Genomic DNA, 23,406 nt, shown 5'->3' on the forward strand with positions numbered 1-23,406 from the left:
ATGAGGACAGTGATATCTGTTGGATAGTCATCTCCTCATCCGAGATTTTTAGAACCAGGTTAATTAGTAAATTTATCATACCCAATTTAGAAGTAAAAAGAATCCCCCATCTGAGACTTCCAGTTCATCTTTACAGATTATAGTATTCCATACATTAACCATCAAAAAATGGGATAGAAAAGGAGCAGCCAAGCCAAAATGGACTTAATCATCTGTCTAGGAAGCCAAAAGCAAGAGAACATGTGAAAAGAGAAGAGAAGGAGGAGTGAAGATAGACAAAGTTATGGAGAAAGTAGAACACTAGAAAAAGTGAGAGACAAACTGAAATAAAGAGACAGAGAGAAAAAGAAGCAGCTGAAAAGATGGTTTAGGCCCGGCAATTAAAACTCCTTTGTTGGGTCACAGAAGGAAATTCACATACTCCACATACATATAAAGAATCCAGACTGAGAAATGTGCTATTAAAATTATTTTATCTGGAACATGGTGGCTAGACCAGTTGTGGCAAGGATGGAGTTTCTGCGGAAGGAAATGAGTTTTTCAACTTTCCCATTGGGAAAACAATGGTCCTTTGACTGGGAGAGAGGAAGATACTCCTTTTTTCTCAAATCTCCAAGAACAATGGGAACACTAGTCACCTGTAAAGAAGGAGGGGGTCAAGAGGCCCCAGTGTGGGAAAAAAGTTGGCGCTTGCAACATGTATGGTGTCAGGGAGGACTGCAATTCAGGGACCTTTGTGCAAAGGCACGGACAATGGATCTCTGATGGCTGGTTTTAAAATTTCCTTTTTCTGTCTGATAATTTTCTTCTGCTAGTCCCAAGCCGTCACTAAAGTTTTGTTAAGCATAAGAGTCAGATATGAACTGTGTTTTAGGGATTTACTTTTTACTGTGATGTCTTAATTCTTAGTGTAATGTGGATTGGGGTAAGAGGCAGCAGCATGGAGAAGCGGTTGTAAGACAGCACAATCTGACCAGCGGAAAAGTCTGAAGCACTTGCCCTAAGACAGAACTGATAAGTGACCAGCAGACATACTTTTGGAACATACAACCAAGCATTCTCTAGAGTTTCTTGGAAATACTTGGGAAAGGAAACTGGGCAGAGACTAGGTTACTTGGTTAGGTTAGTTAGGTGACATGAAGAGAAGGAAGGCTGAGGCTAGGTTATTTGGGTATTTAAAGGGAAAAGCAGCCATTGAAGGTCACAGGGTTTAGAAAAACTTGGTTTTATAATAATAGTTAATTATCCAAAAAATGGAAAGGGAAAGCATCATGGTTTTGTGAACCTCCCATTACCTAGCTGTTGTGTGACCTTAGATAGTATTTAGATGCAATGAGCCCAAGATTTCTCACCTATGAAATGAGGAAGTATATCATCTTTAACATTCTGTTAGTGTCAGCATAATTGGAATAAGTGTTTGCTCTTAAGGTGACCACTGTGAAGGAAACAACCCTTGCGCATATGCTTTTAATACATTGTTTTAAAAGTTAGTTTCCAGTATTGCATAGCACAAATATGTGCCTATATAGCACCTTCACAATTCCTTATTTGTTTTCTGACTCTACAGCTCCACATAATTGTCTATAATTCTAAAATGTTCCTGTTTTTCCTGCTCTATCTTTTCTGATCACAACAGTAAGTTCTGATCATTACATAAAATTTAGAATACTAAAAATCATGAATATAAATTACCTAAAACTCCATTACATATAGATAGCCAGTATCAATATTTTTGTGTACTACATATAATTTACATATATATGCATACATTTCCATAGTTTTGAGACATTTTTCATTAAACAATTTATCTTAGCTATGTTTCAATGTCAGCATAGATCTACATTATTACTTTAAATGCCTTTATATTATTCAGCTGTATGAATAAACAATAGTTTATAAATTGAATCCCCTCTTTTTGGACATTTAAATTGTTTCAGACATTTCAGTAGTATTGTAAGCAACACCAAAATGAACACTCTTATAACTGTTTTTGTTCACTATTATTTCCTTAAGATAAATTCCTTGAAGATTTGCTAGGTCAAAGAGTATGCACATTTTAAAGGCTTTTATTAAGTACTGCCAAATCACACTCCTGAAAAATGTGTACCATTATACCTTTCCACTTGCAGCACATGGTTGGGCCTTTTCTTCACATTATGAGAACAATGATGGGAATTTTTAAATTTTACTTTTGCCAACAAAACAGGTAAATAGCAATATCTTGTTATTTTAATTTTCATCTTTTTTATTAGTAGCGTAGGTGAGCATTTTTCATATATATTAGCCAAAAGACTAATATACATATAAAAGTATTTTTCTGAATTGCTTATTCATTTCCTTTACAAATAGTTTTCTCCTAAGTTTGTCACTCCTCTTATACGTTGTCTTATAAATGGTGTTAGTATGGTTTTAAATAGGAACTATCAAGGCAGATCCTAAAATTGGATGACAAATGTCACCTAGTATTCTCTCTCTTACCTTTCCTTAGGTACAAGGTACCCTTAGGAAAATTATCACAAATCAAGTTGCTGGATAGAGAAGAGAGGCCAAAAACAGGATCTTAAACATCAACAAATTCTGGTATTTCTTTAAATCACTTAATACTTTTTTGGTGGGTGAAAATTTGCTAATCTGCCCTGAGTAACAAAACTTTGACTCAACTGCACTTTACTATACACAAACGCTGTGCTTACTAAAGAAGATGATAATATTAGGATAATACAGAGATTTAAGCCATATTTAATACGAAATCAGTGTTTCTACATGAAATAAAACAATATTCTTTTCACATATAAATATTATGGTAGTTGAGGTATGCCAATACCATTTGTGAGCTCTTGCTTCCTCATGAAATCACTAATAATTATACTAGTGGGAATATTTAATAACACAAGCTAAACAAACCTAAATACAACATCTGAAAAGACCTAACTTATTTCCAAAACAGTTGTTCAGAAAATCAACCAGGGATATCCCTAAGCTAGAGAAATGTCCTGATACCTTCCCATGTGCTGCTTAGAGATTGTTCATTTAGTATAGATTCAATTGGAAAAAGTCAGGATTCATTTCCGTAAAGCCTCATCATCTATACAAATTTTTTAAAGTAACTACATTCTTTCTCTAGCCCTTCAGCATAATTAAATGCAGATGTAGTCTTCGTGCAAAAGAATTTCCAACAATTAATTGGCAACCTGCTGACACAGTAATTATGTTGTGAAAATCCAACTTTTCCAATATTTAAAAGTATATTACACTTGTTAAAATGTTTTCCTAGCACCCTGAACCTACCTAAATATAATGAAAATAATGAAAAAATTTTAAGTTATATATTTGTTCTGGTGCATTATATTTTACTTGTCTTTCAATCCAGAGACTGACAAACTCTGTTAAAACTTGAATTACACCTAAATAATTGTAAGTAATGCATCTTATTCCCATAATCCTTATTTTTATTGTATTTAAAGGGACATTTTCCCTTAAAGCAAGACAAGCTGGTGCGAGTTAATACCAATTTCAGCAGCTCTAACATTGGGATATTTTACCTGAAGTTGTAAATAGTGGTGACAGTTTAAGGTAAATATTACAAGAAAGATTTTCACTTTCCTCAAATTTCATTTCCTATGGGGTGCAGTGCAAATGTTTTAAGTAGATGCCATCTGCTATGCCATTCATTGCCTTTCACCTCTTGTGTTCTCTTAAACTTCTGCAAGCAATTCTTATAGATGAATTTCCTGACCAAAAGAACATTTTTAAAAACCATGGCAAAAACCCCCCCACTGATCTGACTTGTATGTCCCCAGTTAATACCCTGGCCAAAACTAGAGGAGGTTGTGAGGAAAGCATTCCACACTGGAAATAGTTTGTAAATCACTATCTTACAAACTATGTATGTCTGGGGTCTGGAAATGGTCCAGTTGTATTCAACATTACTAAAGAAAAGAGTTTATGTCATAGACTTTTGGTCAGGCAACAAACTGGTAGAGTACTGACTCCTTGAAGGAATGGATAAAAATTCAAATTGACCTTCAAAGACTGAAGATATAGGGAGGATGCAGGCAGGTAGGTGTTTACCAGGAATCAGTTCAGAGCTATTGATTTAGGGAGGGAAAATCCAAGAAAGAACAGGAGCAGTTACATGAAATCCATGAAGGAAAGAGGATTTTCTTCCTTGAAGACAGACAAACCTGGATGAGTTAATACCAACTTCAACATCTTTAGTATCATGATACTTTACCTGGAATTACCAAGTAAAACTCAGTTATCCTAATTATAGCAATAAATTATTATTTGAATTATCATTGCATGCCAAACACTCTGCTAAGTGCTTGATAAATAATATCTCATTTAAGCCTTACAATAATTCTATCAAGTAGCCAGGTAACAGCCCCATTTTAGAGATAGGAAAAATGAGGATTAGAGGGGCAAAGCAACATGCGTAAGGTCACACAGCCAATAAGTGACAGAAGTGGGAGTCAATACCAAGACTATTAGACTTCAAATCCATGCTTTCATCCTCTATATTGCCCAATTCCTGTAAATGTTCCTCTGGGTTCTGCTCAAGGATGCTTAGGAGTAAACCACTTTTTCATCTTCTTTTCCCTTGTTACACCTATTGATTTAAAGGCTCTTTATTGCTGCTAACTACAGGAAAACAGGGAATGATAAAAATATAAGAAGTTGGAAAGGTAAAAGAAATCTTTAATAGTAATGGATCGCCCTATATTTAATTGAAATAGAAATTTACTAAGCCAGTTCTCATGATACTTCTGTGTATGATGGATATGACCTAGGGGCTCAACCTTACCCAGTGGTCTCAGTAAGCTATAAAGTTTGATAAGGTTTCTCAGACATGAGCTACAAAGTGGATTCGGGGGCACCACTGCTAGGTAAGTGGAGATTCTTAGTTTTCCTCTATAGATAGGCATCCGCTTTTCTTCCAGGTTGTACTTATTTCTTCTCTGCTGCTTCTCTTGGGCCCTATCTAGTCTTGAGTATGGACAAAGACAGTGCTTCTCTAGGTGGTATAGCATGGTAGAGAGGTGGAATAATAGAGCAGTTAAGCACATGGACTAGAGCCAGATTGCCAACTTTAAAGCCTGGCTTTGTCACTTACTGGTTGTGTGAGCTTGGACAAGTTACTTAACCTCTCTGTACCTCAGTCTCACCATTTGTTAAATAGAGATAATAATTGTACCTAATTAATAATACGGTAATAAGGATTACATGAATAATAATTTGTATAGTCCTAGTGCATAGTAAGCATTGCAAAAGCATTTTCTATTGATACTATTTCACTTTCAGATTTTAGGAAGAAGGACCTTGTAATTCCTTCTTCTGTCCCTATGGGAGATTCTGGCCACTGGCAGTCCTGTTTCCTTTCCACCTGTTTTTACTCTTCTATAGAAGAGTCATAGATCAGTGACTAATACACTGGAATACTACTCGGCAATAAAAAGAACAACCTACTGATACAGGTACAACTTGGATGGATCGTTAAGGTTATTTTGCTGAGTGAAAACAGGTCATTCTCAAAAGGTTACACGCTATATAAATCCATTTATATAGCAATCTGTATAATTTTTTCATTTCAAGTTTGAGAACAAATTAACAGTTGCCAGAATTTAGGGACAGAAGAAACAGTTTTGAATCTTGATTTTAGTGGTAGTTCCATGAATCTATATATGTGATAAAACGACATAGAACTACACACACACACACACACACACAGAGGAATGCATGTAAAATCTAGCAAAATCTGAATGACGTCTGTAGATTATACCAATGTTAATTTCCTGGCTTGGATATTGTACTATAGTCATGTAAGGTGTTACCATTAGTGGCAGTTGGATGGAGGGTACACAGGACCTTTCTGTACTATTTTTGCAATTTTCTGTACTATTTTTGCAACTTTATCTCAAAATAAAATTTTTTTACGTGTTGATTAAGGATGTTTTTACCAATAGACAAAGCCAGGCTAATTTCCCTATTTGACCAAGGCCAAATTCACCAAACTGGTATTTCAGGAACACTATAAATTAGGAGAATTGTTAATAGCTGTGCTGCAGAAAGAGTTTTTCTGAGGTCAATACATTCAGAGCACACAACATACCCCCTCCCCTCTTGGAGATTCCTCTCTACATTGCTCTGTGGTTTTCAATCCTGCCCATGTACCAGAATTATCAGAATAAAAATTAAAGGCAGAAATAATCTTCAAGTCAAAGAAATAGCCACAATCCCAAGCCACACATTGGAAAGAATTTCTTCCACTTACAATGAAATTTGAACAACAACAAAAAAAAAGCAGGACTCTGAGCTAATGCTTGCTGTTCCCTTAAGTGTTCAAGCTCTGAACATCTGACTTAGGACTGTGGCAGACATCGAAAGCAGCAAGAAATGACCCCTTAGGGAAACAGCTCCATAACACAGAACAAAAGGCGAGCTGGAGTTAAGGAGAAATTATACCAGCACATCATCTTCATTTTCTGAGAACCTTTAGAAACTGCTTCAATATGAGGAGAGAGACAAGCAACAAGTAACTCTACAGATGCTGGCCAGTCCATTGAGCAGAAATTAACTACAAGATTGCCACAGAACACCTCTAACTCAAGGCATTTCACTGAGTCATGCTGACTTGCTCATTCGAAAGCTGGTGCTGGTGAGGGCTGAGAAAGGAGAGAATAGCATAAACTGAAGACCAAAATGGCCTCCAGCAGAAAATATAGCAATTCGGAAACAATGATATGAGACAAACCTGAACTGAAGCTTCTGAGATGCTCAAGCTCATTTCCTCCTACCTCTTCACAAATCACACTTCAGCAAACAGTTGCTCCCATTCAAAGCTGGAAAAAAAGGGACAACGCCTAAGCACAGATAATTTAAAAATAAGCAGCAGAACAGCATAAGCAAAAGGTAGACAAAGGAAGAAGAAACTGAAGAACAGGTTCTGAACATTTTTAAAAAGCCTATTTTATATTTTAATAGGTAAACTTTACAATTCTACTGAAAAATATTAAAAATACTTGATTAAGTGGAAAGACACAGCTTGTCCTTGGATAAGAAGACTGAATAATATGAAATTCCTGATTCTCTGTAAATGAATCTATAAAATCAAACAAACCCTAATCAAAATATCCATAGGCTTTAGGGAGGGAGACTGAAAAAAAGCGATACTGCAGTTCATCTGGGAAGATGAACAGGTGAAAATATCCCCCCAAAAAATCTTAAAAACAAGTTTTATAAGGAACTTTTCTTATCAGATAATAAAATATATATGAGAAATTTCTGTTTTAGAAGATTTATACTGGCACAAGAATAACACTTCTGAACAGAACAGTCCAGAAATAGGCCCAAACACATAGGGAATGGATTATATAATAAAGGCAGCAATTAATTACATTGGATATTCAATATTCAATAAATGGTGTCAAAACAATTGATTAGCTGTATTGAGAGAAAAAAAAGTGGTATAGCTACCTCAATCCTTACATAAAACTTATTCCAGAAAGATTAAAACTTTAAATGAAACTATAAGAGTACTCTAAGAAAATATGAGCAATTACAAAAAATAAAAAAAAGATCTTGGTGTGGAAAGGTCTTTCTAAACTAAATACCCAATATCTGTAATGGGGGAAAAAAAGATAAATGTGACTTTATTAACATTAAAACACTTCTGCAGGAAAAAAAGAAAAAAACAACTGAACAAAATCCAAAGGTAAAATATTTCACTATACGCAACATTTTTCCTTAATTTATAGACAGTGCTTACAATTACCAATCAGTTAGAGAAAGATGCTCCTAACCTAAATGCCCATAAGAAACTGATGAAATACATTATGGTACATTATGTTAAACAGAATGAAGTTTACATGCACTGATACAGAAAGGGTTCCAAAATATATTAAGTGAAAAGTGAAAGGAACAGAATAGTAGTTATGTTAATAAAGGTAGATATAGATATTTTCTTTTCATTTGAAATGTGGTTATCTTTGAAGGTAGAATTGTTTAAAATAATTTTTATACTTTTCAGTATATTTTCCAAATTTTCTATAATGAACATTTTATAATCAAAAGATGTAATAAAATAATAATAAAGTGATAACTTTCAGTGACGCATACTGCAAAGAAAATATACTTAATCCCCTTAGTCTACATAGCTTATGAGTAAAAGATGAGAAAACCACTTGCAAACACTAATGTCTATTAGCAACACAGAAGGAAATAACAGCTCCATTATGTTTTTATAAATCCTTCTGTCACGCAAAATTCAAAAACATTAGTAATCTAGGAGACTTGATATGAATGTGTTATTAAAAATTCTTAACTCTATGCTACTTTATGCAAATGATAAAAATTTTGTAATGTACCATAACATAATAAATAATTTATAGCACAGCAATAAGGTACACCTGGTCCAGGTTGGTTTAAACCCTTCCTACCTCTGAGGTGAGGCAAAACGCACACGTGAATTGGTTCTTTAAAGTAATTTTTTCCCAAGTAAATATTAGCTTCAGTGAAGAGTTCTGATAATTTTACCAGTTACTCTCTAAAAGCTATATGATAAAAGGACATCATAAGGACTAAACTACACAGAGGCTTTAGAGAATGTGTTGTGTTCCAGATCTCTTCAAAAGAAGTATTTTTCTAAATGCCATGTGTTTTAATACTTAAATATTTCATTTTTAAATTTAAAAGATATACTCCACAAAAAACACAAAACATAAAATTTGAAGTAATGCATAAGTGTGTTGAAGTTATTATACTGCAGGTTGTCCTAATCCTTACGCTGGTGGGCACGAACATCTAATCAAGTGAGGATTTATCCTTTTTACAAGAGCGTGCAATTCCTTTTCAAATTCAGCTTCTATCTTATCACTTGACCCCTGAAGCCTTTTGAGGGCAAGGACACCTGTATCGTTAGACCCCGTCAGAATGGGGGCATTGGCATCATTTGACTATCCGTGTGGTCCCTTTCTTCACTTAGCTCGTTTCTTTCCTGACCTCTTCAGCAGTCTCTGCTGCTGCTTAGGAAACCCCCTTATCTGAGTTTGCCACCTTACAGGAAAAGAACAAACTTTTAGAGTGAAGACCCTGGACGCTCAGTGCCCAATTCAGGATGGCAAAAACTCACAAAGGAGAAGGCGGGGATGACTGCAGCGCGGAGGAGGTGACGACCTCTTCGGTCGGGCTCAGGTCAGAGAAGGGAACGGCTGACCTCAGCCTTGAATCACAGCCGAAGGAAATAGCACGCAGATAAGAAGGCACCGAGGAAGACGCCGTAAAACTCTTCTCACGCCCACGCACCCAACCCAGGAGCTTCGTTCCCACCCAGCTCTTCTTTCTGGCATCATTCATTGGCTGAGCGAGTGTGATGGACAAACCTGCAGCCCAACGAACGTGCAAGCCCATCGGGTTTCCCGGCTCTTTTCACCTTTGACATAGCCTAGGTGGCTGAATCACCCACCACCCAACGTTTGCATTTCCGGAATCCTAGCTTTTACTGATTCAAAAATCCATGACACCTGCCCGTTCCCCACCCCCACCCCCACCAGACTTAACCTGAAAAGGCAAAGATACCAATACAGGGAGGGGGAAGGGTAAACTGGGACGAAGTGAGAGAGTGGCATTGACATATACACACTACCAAATGTAAAATAGATAGCTAGTGGGAAGCAGCTGCATAGCACAGGGAGATCAGCTCGGTGCTTTGTGACCACCTAGAGGGGTGGGATACGGAGGGTGGGAGGGAGACACAAGAGGGAGGAGATACGGGGATATATGTATATGTATAGCTGATTCACCTTGTTATACAGCAGAAACTAACTCACAATTGTAAAGCAATTATACTCCAATAAAGATGTTAAAAAAATAAGTTGTCTTTCGAATTAGCTTCTTACACCCACCCAACTTGATTTGAGACAAGAACTTGTGATAAAACCTAATCAAAGTGATGGACTGGGAGAAAATACACCAATCTATTATACATACAGGACATATCTTCCTGTAGTATGCTTCTGAATAATTGTTATTATCTGCACTTCTCCTTCTATTTTGCAAATATTCTATAATGACATGCGTTCCTTTAACACTGGAAAATACAGAGCAGGAAGGGGCTAACTACCTCGGTAAATGTTCTAAGATGCAATAAGGATGTTGCATTCCATGTAGAAGTTTTAAGGGCTCTACTGTCTGTGATGTCTGGCAAGCACAGTATATATCCCATTTGAGAACCTCTGCAGCAGTGAGCCAGGTACATGCTATTTATTATAGTCTTCGATTCGGCACAGGCTTGTAAGTAAATCTGCTGCCACACCCCTCCTTGATGGTTGCAAAAATCTCAGAACTACAAAAGTCACTCTCAGAGTATCACTGCTATTGCTAAAAGCAATAATTTACTTCCTGATTTTGTATAAATTGTAACCTAAATATCCAAACATGCATGTTTGGTTAAATATCTATCTCATAGGTTGGAATATTTTTACATTTATAGAAATGGGGGGGACTATTGTTAAGCAGGGTTAAATGCAAGATACTAAACTATATATATGGTGGGATCTGGGAAGACTAGTAGGTAATTTTATACCTAGAGACCCAGAAATTCCCAAATCCTGTCTTCCTCTTGCCACAGCTCTTTCCTGTAAGGTCTTGGAGGAAAGTATATGCAGTTGGGGAAATGGCAGATGTGAAATAAGATATTATTTGTTGTGCTTGTGACTTTGTGCCCAGTACAAAGCTCTTTGGTAAACTGAGTTTAAGGGGCTTCCTCCTCACAATAAATTCAAACCAAAATCTCAGGATCAAATTATTCTGTAACCAACCACATGGTGCAGAATTGGTGAAAGCATAATGTCACCTATAAGGAAAAATAAACCACACATGGGAATGAGACCTCTTCCCAAGTCACGGTAGAAGGTGGGCCTGGGTCATTTACCCATCCTACTCCTGGAAGTGAAGACAACAACTTATATGGATGTCCTTTCTGGGTGAGGCACTCCTGCCTATCTCCCCTCTTCTCCATCCCTACCTCCTCCCATCCTTTCCACTCCCCTCCCTCCTCCCTTCCCTCCTCCCCTCTCCCTTCCTTCTCTCCCCTCCTTTCCTTTCCTCCTCCCTCCCACCCTCTTCTCCTTCCACCCCCCTCCTCACTCTGGTACCCTCCCTCTCCCTTCTCCCTCCCCACTTTCTCTACTTCAACCCTCCTCCCCATTCCTTCCTCCCCTTCTCTTCCTCTCTCCCCTATCTTAGTCCTTCTCCCCAGTCCCATTTCTCTCCAATCACTGGAATGTGTATCCACCAAAAAAAGAGCTAAGATCTGTGAAATGCATCAGAATGTTAATTATATTGATAATTATATATTTTTAAATGTCCCTTTTCCTAAGGATTCTCTACTTTTTCTATAATAAGCACCACACTTTTTATAATGAGGCAAAAATGGTAGATTTTTATAGCACGATACACTTTGACATTTATTTATTTTAGGTTGTAATAGAAGAACATGAAAAAAATACCAATGATGTAAAGTGATCATTTCCAGTGAAAGGCAAAGTAGAACATATTACAAAGAAAATGTGGTTAGTACCTTTAGTTTACAGTTACACAGGATAAGATGAGCAAACTTTTTTTAAATACTATGTTATATTAACACCTCAGTGGTAAACAATAACTTCATTATGCTTAAATTTATAAACCACTATGGCACATTAACAAGTTCACAGTCATATCATATATGGTCTTGATGGACATTATTAAATGTATGCTAATTTTTTTCAAGCGGTCAAATTTCACAATGCACTGTTCTAGTTAGTATAATATTGTATTTCTATAGCAAAGTAATGAAGGCACAGCTAGTACAAGCAGATTTAAACCCTTAGTCTTCTGGGCTGGAAAAAGAAAAAAATATATTTGCATTGATGCTTCAGGAACTTTTTTTTTTCAAGCAAATATTTGTCTCAGTTAACAATTCTGACAGTTTTCACAGCTACATTCTAATAGGAACATGACAAAAGGACTTCACAAAAATCAAAACTTTGTAGCACCAAACTAACATGCTTTAGATAATTGACAACAGTTTACATATTTTGAAGAATATTACACTACAACAGGCTAGATAGAATAAACTGATACTTAGACACTTTAAGACAATATTTTAGGCTACCAAGAAAGTACGAAAACTCAAGACTGTGAGGAATACTAGTGCTGAGGTTACAGGGCAGGTTGTTTTTTTTTTTTTCCAAGACTATATAAACCTACTTCACTTCTGCTTGAAATTTGAGATTCTTGAAAATTCTTTCATGCAGCCTCTTTTTTATTTTCGATATTTCCTGTTTCCATAATCTTTACCAACATGATAGGTACCATTGACTTCTCCTGTATAGTAATAGATTGATTTCAGGATGACATTATCATGTAAAATTTGACCAATTTCAAAGTCCTCATCAAGGATAGCATCTTCTCGTGGTTCAAGCTTTCCAATTGTAGGAATCTCAGGAGGGCTAAAGAAATTGAAGAATGATGCATTAGGAACCACTCTTGGCTGGGTTTCAACTTCTCCAGTAGCAGTTGTGCGACTCCGGGTGGTTGTCACTGTAACATCCTTTGCTCTTCTCCAATCTATCTTACAGCCTTTGCAATCTTGGATTTCCCAGCCCCAAGAGAAGAAGGGATCATTGTGATCTGGCTTTGACTTTATTATATATGTCTTGGTCAGCACCTCATTTTTGAAGTATGGATTGGGTAGAAAGCAAAATTCAAATGTGTAACTTATAGGCCGGCCAGGTTTTGAGAACTTCAGGCTGACATCGGACAGGAACTTCAGAATGGGCTCATCATACTTCTGAATCATGGGCCCCAGCTTGTCAACATTCTTTAAGACAGTCAGCCAATAGTCGGGAATGCCTTTAGGATCTTCTCTTTTAGGCTTTCCCTTGCGAGCTCTTTTAAGAGCTCTTTCTTTAGGCCTGACCTCAGGAACTCTTTTAGGAGCCTCTTTTCCTGGAGCCCTTGCCTTAGCCTCTGTTACTTTAGGCTGCTCTTTACCTTCTGCCTTTGCCTGGGGGGATTCTTTCGGATCTTCTTTTGCTTCAGTCTTGGCCTCCAGAGCATCTTTAGACTCTGCTTTTTCTTCAGCCTTTACCTCGGGATTTTCTTTCGGAGCTGCATTTTCTTCAGTCTTGACCTCAGGTTTTGCTTTCGGGGCATCCTCTTCTTCCTCACCCTCTAAGGCAGGCATCTCACTAGGGCCTTCTTCCTGCACCTCCTCATCACTGCTGAACACCTCATCCTCCGAATTCCATTCACATTCTTCTTCCGTAGGCTCATATTCTGCATTGATGATTCGAAATCGCCGATCGTACAGAGGCCTATTGAGTTCGGCATATTTTCGTTCGAGATCGTGAATTGCCTTTAAGAACAGGGCGTCTACCTTGTCACATTCATCTTGAATATTTCTGAGCGCCTGCACACGATTTCTAACTGCCCGAGGCAGCTGATCCACGAAACTTCTACCCGACGGAGCCCGCCGCGCACTTCTGGAAGGCCCAGGTACCCTCTTCTTTCTATAGAAGCGGCTGCAGCTACTGCTGCTGCTGCTGCTGCCACTACTACTGCTGCTGCTGCTGCAACTAGTGCTGCTGCTAGAGCTGCTGCTGTCAGATTCTTCCCCAGAATCGCTAGACGAGCTAGCCACCATCTCTTCATCCACCCCCTGGGCGGCAGGTTCCAAGACCCTGCTAGGATCCGCTTCTGCCATTTTGCAAGCCTGCACACCTCTTAGGGTGGTGACTACCGCGCGCCCACAGATGGGCAGAAAATGACTCACGGATGCTTGGGTGGCGGCAGCGGAGGCTCGGGCTGAGGAGTTGGCAGCGGTGAAGGCAGCAGGAGCGCGGGGCGGGGCGCGGCTGGGCCGAGGAGATCGCAACGGAGGTGGCAGCGGCAGCGGAGACCTGGGCGAGAGCGGCGAAGGCAAGGCCTCTCCCAGCTGCAGCTGCGGCGGACTGAGGCGTGCCGCAGCCGAATGGCGCAGTGCAAGACCCCGAAATCTCTTCACTGCTTACATCTCGAGCCCCCTCCCCTCGCAGTCAGACCTCCAGTTCATTTAGTTCCCAGTGTGCCCTCAGCTCGCACCTCATTTGCTGGGCAAGCTTGATTGACAATCCCTCAGCCCAATGAGTGACCAAACGCACCGCCCCCTCCAGGCTCCGCCCTCCTTCCCAGACGCTCCTTGGTTGCTGAGGCAGACACCCGTGGAAGACGTTTTTTCCCCCTCAAAATTCTATCTTTATAGTTTTATAATTACAAAAAAAAAAAAAGCTTAGATATGAGGTAAAAATACTAGTCATGATTCCTAAAAAGGGAAGAGGAATATCCTTCTCCCATCCGCTCATCCTTAATTCCCGCTTGGTTTGTCAGGGGCCTCGTAACAAAACTCTGTTTTAAAAAAATTGGGTGAAAATGCTCCAAATGGCATCATTGGGTAGTGTGATTATGGATGATTTTTAAAATTCTTTTTCTTTTATCTAATTGTTCTATGAGCATGTATTTTTACACTGGGGGAAAAAGGGGGAGTCGTTTATTGGAGAAGGGGGGAGGGGCTAGAAAGCAGGCATATTGCATTCCACGTAGCAGTTTTAATAAGTGCTGTCTGTGATGTTTGGCAAGCCTGGTTTATATCCATCTACAAGGTTTGCGAACCCATGTTGCCGTGAGTCAGTTACACCATTTTTACTATATTTCTCTTTTTAAGCTGGCATATAATAGACCTCATCCTTGCTGCTGATTTGCCACGTAGTCCTTCTCAATGATTGTAACAACCTTATAGATAAAATAAAAGGGCATTCAAATGTTAAGTAGTGTTATTTAAAAGCAGACGGTTTGTTCTATACTTTCGTGCAGCAGTTTTCAATTCCACGAATAGCAGGACGGGAGGGGGAATCTGTGCTGATGAAACTGCATCCTCCGTCAGGGTGTTCTTTACATTGTCATCTTCCACCAGTTTCCTTCTAACACTGTAAAATTCTAGCCATACTAAAGTATGATTTACAAGTCCAGTAATATATGAATAAACTTTTGCAAAATGAAGTTTAAAAACAGGTATCTGTTATTTTTATTTACAGGATTCTTTTCTGCAACAGAACAACTCCCTTGGTACAACCAAAAAGACCAGTGTTTACTTTTCATTAAAAGGTAAGGAACATATTTAGCCCATTTTTATGAATGACAAGAATTACCTATCTGTATTTGAATAAAAATTCACAAGATATAGTCTTTTAAAGACTTAATTGGAAGATATCTTAGTAGTTCTATGGAAGCGGAAAAATCCACAGAGGTGATTTGGAATGCTAATGTAGAAAATAACCTAATTAATCACATTCACTTTCTAAACCTGCTCATAGAATACAAGTAGCAAATTAAAATATAAAATATGATGAATTATTCATTTCAAGTGAGGAAAATATTAAAGTTAGATTAACCCTTATGTTACCTTTTTATTATAGGATTTGTGCTTAGTCATTTAGTCATATTTTTTAAAAGTTAGGAAACTCTTTCATTTTCTATTTTGTAAATGAATTTACTTTTATTGTTTATTCCTGGTTGTCAAAGTATGTAAGCATTGTAAGGAAAAATACAGTATAGAAAATTCCAATGATAATAAAAACACAATCTTAATCATTTGATAACCATTGTTAGCATTTTGATGCATTTCCTTCCAGAATTTTCTTTGTACATATTCACACCTGCCTGTTTATATATACTGTTTTATCTATGTGACATCATATTATGTCCTGTAATCTGCTCATTTATCAATTAATTGTGACTATACTTTCATAGTAAATGATCAACATCTTATTTTAAAATAGATGCATATTCCATGGAAATATTTGCCTTAATTTATTTAACCAGATTCCTATTGTAGGGCAGCTACTTCCCAAACCATCTCTCCACTAACATTCATATTTTCTCCTGTTATAAAAAAGTTACCCCTGTATACCTACTGTATGCACTTGTAAAAATTAGTCATATGATGAATTCCTAGAAATGGGAGTGCTGGAATAAGTTGCATGCTCATTTTACTCTTTGATACATATTGCCAAACTTCTCTCCAGAAAAATTATCACAATTTACAGTCCCACCAACAATGCGTGAGTTCATTTATTTAGTCATTCAACTAATATATTTTTGTGCCTGCCATGTGCCAGGCACATGTGGTAGAGGATGATGATATAATGCTGAATATAACTTACTGGGTGCATATCCTTTCATTTTATAATTTTAATTAAAACATATACTATGGAAACAATGATTTAAATCAATGAAATTATGCTGTAAATATTGTTCTACAGATTATTATTTTCCTTTAAAATGATGGACGTATTTTGGTAATGAATGCACTTATATTTTATAGTACCTTAATGGTTTCATATACATGTTAAACTTTGTACCAACAAGAATTAGTATTTTGGAGTTAGCAATGAGTTAGGGATTCAGACTTTTTTAATGTATTTTTATTAGCTAGTTAATTTTCTTAGTACCACTTATTTGATAATCTTTCTGTCTCACACTTATTTGAAATACCACCTTTACTGTATTAACTAAATTGTTTGGTTCTGTTTCTGAGTTCTGATTTCTGATGCATTGTCCATAATTTATCTGCAAATAACTGAAGCAGTTTTTTAATAACTTTATCTTTTCTGAAAATAATATAGGTTGAAAAAAGTCAGTACATTGAAATCCAAATAAGAAATTTAAAATAACTCAAAATACGCTGAGATAATCACTATTCACATTTTAATAAACATCTCCAAATTAATTTCTTATTATTATGCATTTCTATTTCTTAGATTAGTATTAAGATTGAATGTCTTTTCATATGTTTATTGTCCACTTGGAAATTGCTTATTCATATCCCTTGCTTGTTTTTCTACTGAATTGAGAAAGAAACTAATCAGTGGTGAAATCCTAAGGGTAAAATAATTTTGACCTTGATTTAAGACAACTGTGACTCCTTTAGAAAATACCTCTCTTCTGATTTATGATATTGGACAAATGTGACTCAACTACAACTTTCATTCTAAAATTATCTACTTAGAGGCTTGTTTAGATGCTTTTCAAGAATTAATACTTAATCATTCACACCGATACAGAAAAGTTTGGAATGGAACAGGGAGAATAAAAAGAGAAAAAAAGCTTGTAAAAAAACCTCATACAAAGATAATATATTAATGAGCTATTCTGATTTTTGATTGGAAGTCTGTTGTCCCAAGCCATAGATTTTAGGTGCCTTTTTCTAACAATGGTCTACTTTTGATGTGTATGTGATACTTTAGGTATCTCATAACACACTTTTATTTTTGTAACTTTTTTGGTCTGTTAGTTAACTTAATTTTATAATGGCAGGTCCCTAAAAGAAAATAAATTTTATATTCATATAATTTATGTATAATACCATATTTTTTCTATTTTTATAAGTATTCATGCTAGCGTATAATATGCTATTTTTCTTCATAAGGCTATCTATAAATTACTTGCATAGTAATATGATCTCTGTTCCATTATTTTATAATATTCTTTTTAGAAGGTTAAATGTTCATAGTTCTACGTGAGATGATGCTTAACACAGAATCTATTGGTATAGTCCAAGCTGAACATGGCTCTTGGACATCTGTTTACACCTTCCCTGTTATGAACATATACACAGTCCCACCCACCACCCCTGCCACACAAACACACATACATAATACACAATGAAAACTGCTGTAGCATTATCTTTTGTTGTAGATGTTTAAGAAGCCAAGCATTGCAAATTCATTTATTTTTGAATTTACTGTTTGTTGTTCTTTTTTTTTTTGGTTCATCTAGACAGATTTTATCTGAATAAACAAGTTAATTCTTTTTTAAAACAATTTTATTGAAGTACAGTTGACCCTTGAACAACACAGGTTTGAAGTGCATGGACCCACTTATACACGAAATTTTTTCAGTAAATACTACAGTACTACACAAGCTGCAGTTACTTAAATCTCTGAATGCAAAACCGTGTATACTGTGGCAGGCTATAAAGTTATACACAAGATTTTCGACTGTGCAGAGGATGGGTTCCCCTAACCCCCGAGTTGTTCAAGGGTCAACTGTGCAGTAGATATAATCGTACATAAAGTGTACAATTTGCTAAGTTTTGATAAATCTATACACCTGTGAAGTCATCACTACAGTCAATATAATGAACATTTTCATCACCCCAAAAGTTTCATCATGCCCTACCTCATCCCTAGGCAACCACTGATCATCTCTGTTTCTATAGATTGGCTTGCATTTTCTAGAATGTTATATAAACGGAATCATGCAATATATCCCTCTTTTTGCTTATCTTCTTTCACTTAGCATAATTATTTTTAGATTTTTCCGTACTGTTATGTGCATAAGGAGTCATTTTCCTATTTTGTTACTGAGTAGTTACCCATTGCTTGGATATATCACAATTTGTTGATGGGCATTTGTGTTTTGAGTTTTGGGCTATTATGAATAAAGCTGCTATGTTCATTTGTGTATAAGTCTTTGTATGGACATATAGTTTCATTTCCTTTAGAAAAATACCTAGATGTGGAATGACTGGATCACATGGTATGCATATGTTTAACTTTTAAGAAATTAGCTATTTTCCAAAGTGATTGTACAATTTTGCATTCCCACTAGGAGTGCCAACACTTGGTATGGCCAGTCTTTTTAAATTTAACCATTCTAATAGGTATGTAAGAGTATCTCATTGTGGTTTTACTTTGCATTTCCCTAATGACTAATGATGTTGAACATCTTTTTGTGTACTGATTTACCATCTACTTATCTTCTTTGTTGAAGTATCTATTCATATTTAACCCATTTTTCTATTAGGTTGTTGTCTTACTATTGAGTTTTGAGAATTCATTTTCTACTCTGGATACAAGTCCTTTATCAGGTATAAGCTCTGCAAATATTTTCTCCCAATCCATGAATTTTTTTTCATCCTCTTAAAAAAAAAAGGAAAAACTGAAAAAGTGCCTTTCACAGTTTTTCAAAGAGCAAAAATTTGTAATTTTGATGAAGTCCAATATATCATCTTTTTTTTTCATTTTATGAGCCATGCTTTTTTTTTTAACATCTTTATCGGAGTATAATTGCTTTATAATGTTGTGTTACTTTCTGCTGTATAACAAAGTGAATCAGCTAAATGTATTTATGTATCCCCATATCCCCTCCCTCTTGCATCTCCCTCCCACCCTCCCTAACCCACCCCTCTAGGTGGTCACACAACACTGAGCTGATCTCCCTGTGCTATGCAGCTGCTTTCGACTAGCTATCTATTTTACATTTGGTAGTGTATATATGTCAATGCTACTCTCTCACTTCATCCCAGTTTACCCTTCCCCCTCCCCGTGTCCTCAAGTCCATTCTCTACGTCTGCGTCTTTATTCCTGTCCTGCCCCTAGGCTCCCATGCTTTTGGTATCATCTTTGCCTGGCCCAAGGTCACAAGGATATTCTTCTATCTTTTTTTAAAGTTTTATACTTTTAGGTTTTATATGTCAATCTGATCTATTTTTGTATGTGGTAGAAGATGTGGATTGAAATTCTTTTTTTTTCTTTTTTGCAAATGCATAACCAACTGTTCCAGCATCATTTGTTACAAAAACTCCTTCTTATCTGAACTACTTTTGCACCTTCATCAAAAATTTGTTGTCCATATATGTGTGGGTGTATGTTGTACTCTCTATTCTGTTCCCTTGTGTACTGATTTTAATCACCTATTTGGTAAATATTTGTTAGGTCTATTTGAGAGGAAAATAGAACCAAATTGTAGGATAACAGAATTTCATTGCAGTGGAGACAGTTACAGAAGGTGGATCTTCATCCTTGGTCTTTCATTTCTGCTCTCAAATATCTGAGAGAAAGAGGCAAATAACAACAGTAATAACCTAGAAAACCAGTCAACACAAGAAACATCAAATGCTCTTCTAGTTTCTGGAGTTGCCAGTGTGTAGCTGTCTATAGTCCAGCCACAGGAATGGTAGCTAGAATTATTCAGGAGCACAAATAATGCCTCTGTTTTTCTCACCTTGGTTAAGAGAGACCTCTTTGGTAAAATTAAATAGACAGCTTTTTCAAGCTGTTAATAAATTGTGGTTTAAAAAGGAATAGTAATAAAAATTGGTTAGTATTTCACACTACTGTTTTTCAAATCAAAATTATATCATTCCATACTCATTCCTAAAATAAGGGTACACACAAATGAATAGAATATGGTATGTAGCTATAACATTTTATTTTTTTTATTTTTAAGAAACTTGACTTAATAAACATATGAAACTTTGTACCAATGCACATGCGTAATCTTTTTTGACAAAAATGGAATATTCCCCCATAACATTTAAAAGGAAATATTTGTGAATTGCATTTCTGGCATTATAACCTTAACTGTATGGAATTTAAGAGAACAGTTACAATTAATGCAATAGCAGAAAAGGTAAATTAGTTACTAATTTGGATATTTGTTCTAATGCTAGTTTTCAACTTAAAAATAGCATCACAGAGAAACACTTTTACAAGGTTTACTTTTACAAGGACACTCAAGAATCTTTTGCCCACAGTACTCATTTGAAGAATTCTCACATAAAAACTCAAATAAAGCAAACCTTTTTAATTGCAAGTTTGGAAGCATTTTATTTCATTCGACTAAAAAGGGAGGAAAAATTCAAAGGATTTGAATGGTGAGCAATGTCCATTGCTATACAATCCACCCATACATATGACTATGTATGACTAGCAATGTCCATGCATGTATGTATGACTACAATTTCTAAATTTTGTATTATATTTGGACAATGTAGTACAAGCCCAAATGATATTTTCTGCCATTTTTCATCCAGAATACCCAAATATATTTAATTAATTTGATAAGTGTGTCCTCTGAGAAAAAGTAAGTCTTAACGGAATTGCAAATATTCCTGCTGGTGGGAACAAATACCTATTCCACAGCTCTTCAGAGGTGATGGTCATTTTTGTATCAAACAACATACACATAATTTTAAAAACCCTTTCTTAGAGTTTAAAAGAGTAGAATCTCAATAATAATCAAGTTTCAGCATTTGATTTCCTTAGTGAGACTTTATGACCTAAGTGATTTTAGTACAGGTTCTGGAGTCAGAATTGCTGGGCTTGAATCCTGATTTTTCCTCTTACTAGTTGTATTAGATATTGGGCAAGCTAACTCACTTTTATTACCTCTATTCTTCCTCTCTAAAATGGGGCTATGGACTTTCCTGGTAGCACAGTGGTTAAGAATCCACCTGCCAATTCAGGGGACACGGGTTTGATCCCTGGTCCGAGGAGATCCCACATGCCATGGAGCATCTAAGCCCGTGCGCCACAACTACTGAGCCTGCGCCCTAGAGCCCATGAGCCACAACTACTGAGCCCATGCACCACAACTACTGAGGCCCGCACGCCCTAGAGCCCGTGCTCTGCAACAACTGAATCCATGGGCCGCAACTACTGAAGCCATGCACTCTATGGCCCACGTGCTGCAACTACTGAGCAACTGCTGAAGCCCAAACACCTAGAGCCCGTGCTCCACAACAAGGAGAAGCCACCACAATGAAGAGCCTGTGCACCACAACGAAGAGTAGGCCCCACTCGCCACAACTAGGGGAAGCCCGCACACAGCAGTGAAGACCCAATGCAGCCAAAAATAAATTAATTAAAATTTAATTAATTAAAAATTAATTTAAAATAAATAAAATGGGGCTAAAAATGGCACATAGACCTCAAATTCAACATTGTTTACTATTTTTCATAATATTATTGATCAAGATTATGTGTAAAGGAACCTTTCTTATTATATGGTCTCAAGCCACTCATAGCATTTCTTTGTGACTATACTGTGAATTCTATTTTGGAAGCAGCATGGGACTCTACAAATAGAGATTTTCCAACTCAAATATGCATGAGGGTGGAAATTTCATGGATGTTGGCAACTCCTTGATATTAATAATAATATTAGGTCCTGATAGTTCTAAAGTCAAATAGCCACTCATCCTGCTTGGCATTGTCTGCCTACAGAATGTCTCCTGTTATTTCAAAGAAAAAAAAATCAACACAATTTTAAATAAAATTCAAACCAAGTATCGTTCTAGTGTTTTACAGCACACACAGCCTCCTTTCTTTCTTGAGAGCTTTCAAACTTCCTGATAGTCCTAAATTATACATCTTCATTATCTAAACCTCAAACTCATATCTCATGTTTATTTTTGATACCTTTTATTTTTTATTCCATTATAAAGGTTAAGAGTATAAAATTTGCATACAATTAATTACATACATCTTAAAATATAATAAAATAACTCCCAATGTGTTAAATAATGATTTCTGTTCTTGATATTAATAACATTTTTTTTAACTTTTTATGTGTTGGTTAACTGTAGAGTACTGTGCACTGTGACTTAATTTTAAATACCCACCTAATACCTTAGATTTTCCTGTCTCGTTTCTATTGCTTAGAGTATTGGTGTCAAGCCTAACTAACAACTGGTGAAAATATTGTCCTTGTTGGAGGTGGAAGGGATTTTAGAAATGATCTAGTCCAATCTCCTTATACAGACTGGGAAAACTGAGGCCTTCCTTATTAGATGGACATTCTAGGACTTTCCATGTATTCGTCACTACAAACAATTCTGCAGTTAACACACTTTTACATATATTATTATGTATGCAAAAAGTCATTTTCACAAATGTTAATGTTTTTGGTTTAGGGGCAAATTAAGGAGTAAATAAAGATTGTTCAGGTCCTCTAATAATGGATGATTACCCTAAGCATAAGCATTGTGTAGTAAGTATACATAGTTGTCACTGAATAATAATAACTAACTTTATTTATCACTTTCATGTATCAGACACTGGACTAAGTGCTTTATTTTTAGTATTTTAATGAACCCATTGAGGGGTTCATTATCATCCTTATACTATCCTTTTATGACATCTTCATCTCATCCTTAGTATTATATCCTCAATGAGGATACTGAGACTAAGTGAATAACTTGTCCAAGGTCACACAGTTTATAGTCAAAAGAGCCCAGATGTGAAACCAGATGGTTTGATTCCAGAAGTTGAGTTCTTAACCACTCTACTATACCATCTTTAATGAACAGAAGTGAGTGAACTCTTGGACAGAGGTACTAGAACTGGAGTTAAGTGACAGCCCTGGCCAGTTTTCCATTCCTCTGGTAATAGTTATGTCCTCATGGTATTAGCACCTATAGGGGCATCAGTACTCAAGTTCCTCTGACTTACAAGAGACTTAGCTTGAACTGACAAGGTATACTAGAACAAGCTAGTTTAATGAAAAAGATGGTTTTCATTAAATTCAACATGCCTAATGACTTCA

At 36.4% G+C, this 23,406-nt stretch overlaps 2 protein-coding genes and 1 long non-coding RNA gene across 3 annotated transcripts in view; 1 reads left to right on the forward strand and 2 right to left on the reverse strand.

Moving 5' to 3' along the window:
- LOC132357359 (uncharacterized) overlaps positions 1-9,305 on the reverse strand; it is a 153,975-nt gene extending 144,670 nt beyond the window's left edge. Inside the window, exons 1-2 of the long non-coding RNA XR_009500220.1 lie at positions 9,128-9,305; positions 6,752-6,839 (exon numbers count right to left, since the gene is read on the reverse strand). This is a non-coding gene — a long non-coding RNA (uncharacterized LOC132357359). The remainder of the gene's footprint in view (positions 1-6,751; positions 6,840-9,127) is intronic.
- A 2,218-nt stretch (positions 9,306-11,523) lies between these two features.
- NAP1L3 (nucleosome assembly protein 1 like 3) lies at positions 11,524-14,104 on the reverse strand. The gene has a single exon (XM_059910315.1). It carries the CDS (start codon positions 13,742-13,744, stop codon positions 12,302-12,304), a length of 1,443 nt encoding a protein of 480 aa, XP_059766298.1. The 5' UTR covers positions 13,745-14,104; the 3' UTR covers positions 11,524-12,301.
- A 1,021-nt stretch (positions 14,105-15,125) lies between these two features.
- FAM133A (family with sequence similarity 133 member A) overlaps positions 15,126-23,406 on the forward strand; it is a 59,458-nt gene continuing 51,177 nt past the window's right edge. The window contains exon 1 of the mRNA XM_059910954.1: positions 15,126-15,180. The gene's annotated coding sequence lies outside the window, so the exon portion shown is untranslated. The remainder of the gene's footprint in view (positions 15,181-23,406) is intronic.

Source organism: Balaenoptera ricei, chromosome X (assembly GCF_028023285.1).
Source record: "Balaenoptera ricei isolate mBalRic1 chromosome X, mBalRic1.hap2, whole genome shotgun sequence".
NCBI lineage: Eukaryota > Metazoa > Chordata > Mammalia > Artiodactyla > Balaenopteridae > Balaenoptera > Balaenoptera ricei.